At 38.4% G+C, this 6,956-nt stretch overlaps 1 protein-coding gene across 3 annotated transcripts; it reads right to left on the bottom strand.

The window, feature by feature from the left end:
• Positions 1 to 271: 271 nt before the first annotated feature.
• Positions 272 to 6,672, bottom strand: LOC146709107 (solute carrier family 2, facilitated glucose transporter member 9-like). 3 transcript variants are annotated; one of them, XM_085456053.1, is made up of 13 exons: positions 5,870 to 6,672; positions 5,332 to 5,390; positions 4,537 to 4,632; positions 4,288 to 4,448; positions 4,088 to 4,212; positions 3,876 to 4,005; positions 3,606 to 3,754; positions 3,218 to 3,405; positions 2,811 to 2,921; positions 2,571 to 2,672; positions 1,054 to 1,129; positions 780 to 907; positions 272 to 680 (listed from the first exon to the last, which is right to left on the bottom strand). In XM_085456053.1, the coding sequence occupies exons 2-13, from the start codon at positions 5,353 to 5,355 to the stop codon at positions 495 to 497; spliced, it is 1,476 nt and encodes a 491-aa protein (XP_085312179.1). In that variant the 5' UTR covers positions 5,356 to 5,390; positions 5,870 to 6,672; the 3' UTR covers positions 272 to 494. The 3 variants fall into 3 exon arrangements, with proteins under 3 accessions (XP_085312179.1, XP_085312178.1, XP_085312180.1); XM_085456052.1 differs by lacking the exon at positions 5,870 to 6,672 and having other exon boundaries at positions 5,332 to 5,501; XM_085456054.1 differs by lacking the exon at positions 5,870 to 6,672 and having other exon boundaries at positions 3,272 to 3,405; positions 5,332 to 5,501.
• Between the last annotated feature and the right edge of the window lie 284 nt (positions 6,673 to 6,956).

The raw sequence follows: 6,956 nt of genomic DNA, 5'->3' as shown, positions 1-6,956 counted from the left end.
GTATGATGGATTATGTAGAAAAAGTAGAATTGGGCTGAAAGATCTATCGCTTTATCACCTATTCAGGTTGTAAATAGTGTTTTTAAAAAGTAACTAAGTAATTAATTACCTTTGAAAATAAGTAATCAGTAAAGTAACGGGATTACTTTTATGGGGGAAGTAATCCGTAATTAGTTACTGATTACTTTTTTCAAGTAACTTGACCAACACTGGTTGTTGTTAGTTGTAAAGAAACGTGGGCCAAGAAAAAACTTCGTACAGGATCTGATTGCACAACAGTCACCATTTATGGACAAACAGAAAATAGCAGAAGCAACTAAAAAGCAAAAACTGAAGTTGGAAGATTCCAAATTTTGGGAATTGTAACATTGTTTAATGTCATTGTGAGTCATTTATTTGCAAAGCATGTTTTTTTCCACAGTCATTCAATCTTGTCCTGAAAGAAAAATTGTTTTTTTCCTCATGTTTTTTGCTGTAGCTATACGTGGTCCTCATCACAACCTGGTCTCTGTTCTCGTTTCCTCTGCAAAGGATTTCCCACAGACAGTGATGGCTTTAAACTCCTCTGAGATCTCCAGCAGGGTCTTGCCTTTAGTCTCAGGCAAAAGGAAGAAGGTATAAAGACTACCCAGCATGCAGGCAGAGGCAAACAGCACAAATAAGTACGAGCTGAGAGCATCCTGGGAAAGAAACGTCATTCATGATTTCAGCATAACATATAGATCCCTGTGGGTGTTATAGTGTAATGCGCTGCTTATTTTCAGTTTGGTCGTACGTACAATGAGGAATGGAAAGACCAGGCCCATCACTGCAAACATAAACCACCCCTGCAGCCCTGTGAGGACGAGTGATGCCATTCGATTAGACTGAATGAAGAGCTCACTGTTGAGCGTTGGTGTGGCTCCTCCTGTGAGAATCAGAGAAAGAACAGGGAATTGACCTTGTTATCTTTGCATATAGACACGTTTTCCATAACTGCTACAGGTGTGATGTACTGGATACTAAATAAAAACGTTACGCTACATACAGTATGTATAAGTGCTTTATGCTTACCAGGTCCTCCACAAAAGAACATGATGAAGACAACCATCAAACTCACAGTAATGTATGGAACCCAGTAGCTGGAATCCTGTGTGAAAGACAGTTTTCAATGCATATATTTGATTTTGCATCAGATTAATTTCTATATTTCTGCCTTTTATCATCACAGCAGTGATAGCTTATACACATTTTCCCCTTTATGAAACAGGTCATCTTCAGTCATATTGGCAATATTGTTACTAGTGTACTTTCCAGTGAAGGCTACACAGACAGTTGTTGTCCCAACCGTCACAGACATGTACACCTCCAGATGCAGGAAGAGGCCTACCTGTATCATGAAGGACCCCACTCACCAAGCACACACACTCTTTGTCCTGCTCCCCTCAGGCAGGATGCTGAGGAGCATTAAATGCAAAACTACTAGACAGAGAAACAGCTTCATTCCAGAAGCTGTGAGACTTCTCAATGCATAAATGGACAAGAACTGTTATACTACTGATACTTTACTGACACCATCACTTTATTAATGCTGGTCATCATGCCCTCTTGCTGCTAAAATGTTTATACCTATATTTCTATATTTATACTCCATACTGGTACTCAGGTTGTTGCACTCTACTTATATTGTATTATTTCATTACTTGCTATTTGTTAGTTGTGTTTTTTTTAGTTTCTTCGTTATTCTGTTTCTTTTCCCTTCTATGGATAACTGGGACCGTGTGTACGTAATTTCATTCCACCTCATGTAAACGTGTTGCAAATGACAAGAAAACTTCCTTGATCCTTGATCTTGACGAGTAGAAACGGTGTCATCTGTGATTTTCCAGTCTTTAGGTTTTGTTTAGGTGCCTCTCCTGTGTTCCGTGTTATGCCCACTCTGTGCCTTCCTGTGCCAACGTTTCAGGTCTCTGTGTTCATGTATTTCCTGTTTTACTTTGAAAGTCCATGTTTTATGTCAGTGTATTCTGTTTTGCTTCCTCCCTGTCTCATCACTTCTAATTAGGTTCAGCTGTATCTCCCTCCTATTCAATTTAATTCAATTCAATTTTTTTTATATTGCACCAAATTACAACAACAGTCAACTCAAGGAACATCCTGTGTGCATTTCCATCGTTACCTTGTGTGTATTTATTGTGTGTACTTCCCTTTGTCCCTTGTTGGTCCGTCTGCTTGTTTTCTTCCATGTTGCTTCTGTATTTCTTCCGTCAGCTTTACCCGCGTTTCCTGGTCTCTCTTTTCTGGCCTGTGGTTTCCACCCTCAGGTTATATGTTTATGCATAGTTTTTCCCAGTTTAGGTTTTGCTTAGTTTTCTCTGTTCCACCTGTTTGTAGTTTTTGTTCAGCTGTCCATAAAGGCTCGTTTTTTGTTATCATCCACCCTCGTCTCCGTTTGCCTGCACTTGGGTCCTCAGTCTCTTCACACACCTGACATTTGTTGTCTTTAACAAATCAACTGTCTTTGTTTTGCTTTCTTTACATTGCTTTTACTTTTATTAATATTATGTTGCCCACCACTGGTAATGGTTTACCTTCAGGTTGAGTGTGACAGTGACAAAAATCCAGCAAGCAGACATGACACCGTAACCGCCGAACAGCAATGGTCTTCTCCCTGTGAGGTCAATGAGAAGACCCTGAAATTGAGGAAGGGAGAAAATAATGACAGACTTGTCATAAGAAGATTGTCTCTAATAGTAGAAATGAAAGGATGTATACACTTAAAATGCTCATTTACACAGATGAGCTCAGGCACAGACTGAGTGTTTGCTTACACAGGTGAGCGAGGTGAGAATTTCAGCCACTCCAAGACCGAGAGTGATATAGCGGATCTTCTTCTTTGGTATACCTGCCTCCAGGAAGATGTCATAAGTAAAGGTACTAATCTGGGAAGAAAAGAGGCACTATTAGGCTATAAACAGTCAGCATGAAATCTGATTTATATTTTAGTCTATTCTGTTGATAGAAACTTGATATGGAAGGAACAATGAAGTCTCATATATACAGATATCAATAGATATATTGATCTGTAGTTATACAGATATGTCATGTATGCATGTGCGTGAACCTCCAAAAGTCACAAAATTGTTGTAATGTATCATTTTGCAATTTAGCAATCCTATATCATATATCATATTGTATCATATGGTATTATACTAATACTATATGGTATTGTTCATACTGTAGAAATGCCCGACAGCTGGTTGCAACAGTAGATGATGGAGATGGTGATGACCTGCCATCGGACAGTCCTGTCTCTCAGCAGCTGCAGAAGGCTCACTGGTGGGGCTGCTTCAATGGCTGCCTGCTCAGTCAACATCTCATCCATTTCTTGTTGGTAGTCACCTTGGCCCCACAGACTCTGGAGAGCTGAAACCAGAAAATCCCAAATCACGGAGGGGATAAGAACTGAAAAATGTGCAACTTTGCTCAAATACAAAACACGCAGGGACTGATTGACTTGTAATTTCACAAGACTATCATTTATCTTTAACTAGTATGTGTTTGTAGAACATTTTCATAAACATCTGGGGTCGTGTTTGATACATAAACTGCGCAAAGCTACTAACCTTTTTTGCATGCCTTATCATCACCTTTCTCTATGAGTAAATATCTTGGCGTCTCAGGAAAAAAAGGCAACATCACAATCTGAACAAAGGAGAAAAGTGCAGCGACACTAAGGAGAATGTCCCACGTGTCCTCGCGGCCAAGGATCTCGCTGAAAAATCAAAATGAAATGTTGTGTTTAATTTGTAATCTATTGTCATAATATGCTGCAGTAGCTTTTGACAATGGGTTAAAGCCCATTTTTCTTTTTCATATCAACTTCAGGTGCTTACCTCAACCCAAACGTCTGCCCAGACACTTTCCCGAGTGACAAAAAAGTGGCTGAGGTCAGAGTCACTATCCCTCTTATCTTTCTGGGTGAAATCTCCCCAAGATATATTAAGTGAGTGTTCATTCCCAAGCCTGCAGGTCACATAAAGCAAGCATGGTGAGTATAGGTGGTGAAAACATATTAATAAGGAGTCTGTAGAATATGGCAACTTACCTGCTGAGTAACCAAACAGAAATCTTGCCACAATGATCATTTCGAAAGAGTTGACATTTTTACTTGTCAGCATGAATCCTGCTGCAAGAACAGCAATGAAGCTGTTGCAGATCATTGCCTTTTTTCTGAAGAAGGAAAGCTCATGACTTCAGGTCTCCGTAGGCTATACAGCTTGGTACAACATCTGTCTTCATACTCACCTTCCCAGCAAGTCTGAGATAAATTTGACACTGATGGCACCGAAGAGTCCCCCGACAGCAAACATGGAAACAATAAGAGACCAGATCATTGTGACCGTCTGCGGATGTGGAGGCTCTCCGTATCTGTCATACCAGCTGCTGTTGATGAAGCGCTGGATGTACTGTGGAGATAGATCTAAACTGTTATTAAATGTGATCCAGATAATCGAGACAGAATGGAGAAGAAATGATAAAGGCGACGTGTCTCACCGGCGAAGGAGAACTCAGTCCAGTGATATGGAAGCCGACCTGAAAGCTTCCTCCTAATCCCAAAACAAGGATGAGGACTAGAGCGTTGCCATGGGTCTGAAGTAAAGGAGAGAAATCCGATGAATCACTTTTATAAATGTGTTTACTATCACCTGTAAAGATGCTGCCTATATTTTTAAAGTCACAGTCAAACTTTTGGAGAATGGGTATTAACAAAAATTTCAAACATGTTTAAATGAGTGAGAAAATCTAGATTTTAAAATTGGATTTACTGATTTTTTTTTAAACACAAGTTGTGAATAAAACAAAGATTAGATTAGACTTAAGTTTACCCTGTCTGATTCATAAACTGTAACTGTTTCATTTCTAGCTGTGTCTGAAAGTTCACAGAAAAACAATAATAATCACCTTTTTTGAATCTTTTCATGATCACACCTCAGTCATAGATTGTAATCATGTAAATTTGAGCTCAGTGTCATGTTAGCTGTACCAGCGAAATGGTTTAATAACTGAGAGAGTAGTGTGACTCAGCTGAAACTGTGGTTTAGATAACTCCCCTGAGTTCAGGAAATTAAAAAAATTGTAAAAAATAAATAAATACAATTTAAAAAGAAAATTATCCGCATTACGCATAAAATTAGACATGTGCAATGTGACAGATTTGTCACGAAACATTTTAACAGAAACGTAAATTTTTTTATACATTTATATATAAATATTATATTTAAAATCCACATGTACATATTTACAATACATGTATTAACTTTTATGGCGCAAATATAGGAAAAATCTTACCAGCTGCTGAAACAAAGTTTCCATTCTCTTGATACACGGACCTTAACAGCACATATGTCCTAACAGTGGGGACACAGTTCAGTGTTTCACCCTGCTTATTATTAACTTTTCAGAAATAAAGTAACTTGGTGTCATCACACCACCCTGACAATCACTGGACCATTTCTAACTTGCAGCTATTTCAGACTGAAAACAATATAAACTGAATGAGTTCACAGTCACACGCAAGCTAATGTATAGATTTAACCATAATGTCAAATAAGGACATTATCAGTACATTTTGTGCACAACACTGGTGCTGCATATGTTTTTATAAGTGATTCGTCCTTGTGGTAGGACTCGACTTAAGCGGTCAAAGAAGTGCAGGAGACTGATGCTGCCCAGTGTAGCAAGTGATTTATTCACCATTTTGTGGCCCAAACAATATTTACAAAAAAACAAATAAGAAACTCAACTCTATAATTAACTCAGTTCAAATAAACATAACTGAACTTAAATCAACAGAAATTAAGGTCAAACTGCACACAGCTACACTGACCTGAACCTTTCTCCTCTGAAACACTTCAGAGTTCTTCTGCTTAAATAGTCCACTTAACCAAACAATTTCTCCTCTGGACTATTCCATTCAGTAGGTAGGTAAGATGAACATGATTATATTCAAACCTCTACTACTCCTCTTTACTGGCAACATAAACTCTGGTGTAATCAATACATATTACAACAATAAATCTATCTCTTCATAAACCCTCTAAAATCAACTTTATTAAATTATAAGAGTTCTTCCCCTTCTGCACTTGGTCTCTTCCTGTGACCTCAAATGAACCCAGAAGGTATAAAGCAGGAAGTAAAACTACATTTCCTCCTTTTGTTTCTGCAAGACAGGTAGGTAAGGTAAGTTCTAAACAATACAAATTAACAGTTGAAATAAAGAACATGTTAACTTAACAAACTTGTATGAATTGATTTAAACCAAGATGTTATATTATATAATCTGTAAAAGTGCAAAACATAAACAAACCCGGGATAGTAGATGTTTGCCTATCCGGTTGTTCAGTCTGACATCACTAGCCGTGTCTGGGTCTAAACTCCGCTGCAGGTCCATATATCAAACGATCACTGTGGCATTACTGAGAGTTGAAAAACTGTCTAAAGTCTTTCATCTTTAATAAAATGATCAGCGATCTGCTCTACCAGGTGTAACAATTGAGTTTAACATCCAGGCATCCATGAAAACGGAATTTATGACATTTAACGGAGTTAGAAGTTAGCAGGGAGTTAGCTCGCTAGCTTCTATCTAAATACAATATAGCATGTCCTGACTGCGGGGTTTTGGAAACAAATTAAAACGTACAGCTCTGTTATCACTTCCAGCATAAATGAAGACAAACTAAACAGCAGTGACGTTTGTAGGGTTACTGAAGTTGGGCTAGCTGGTATATAATGATGTGCTACGTGACTGCTAGCGACACAGCTATGTTAGCATAATATAAACAAGCTAACTTTTTTTCCCACTCGATAAAAGTTAACGTGAGTGTTGTTGGTGGTCAGAAACAAATGTAATCGCATGGCAGGATGCTGTAAAAGGACCAAACTTCAGCCAGGAGAACAACTGAGATAATCCATCC

This window comes from Copadichromis virginalis, linkage group LG5, assembly GCF_057382275.1.
Source record: "Copadichromis virginalis isolate Kocher_CV1m ecotype Utaka linkage group LG5, C_Virginalis_male_GT1.1, whole genome shotgun sequence".
Lineage (NCBI taxonomy): Eukaryota > Metazoa > Chordata > Actinopteri > Cichliformes > Cichlidae > Copadichromis > Copadichromis virginalis.
The sequence above is the reverse complement of the archived record's forward strand: the minus strand, read 5'-3'. Positions and strand labels throughout refer to the sequence as shown.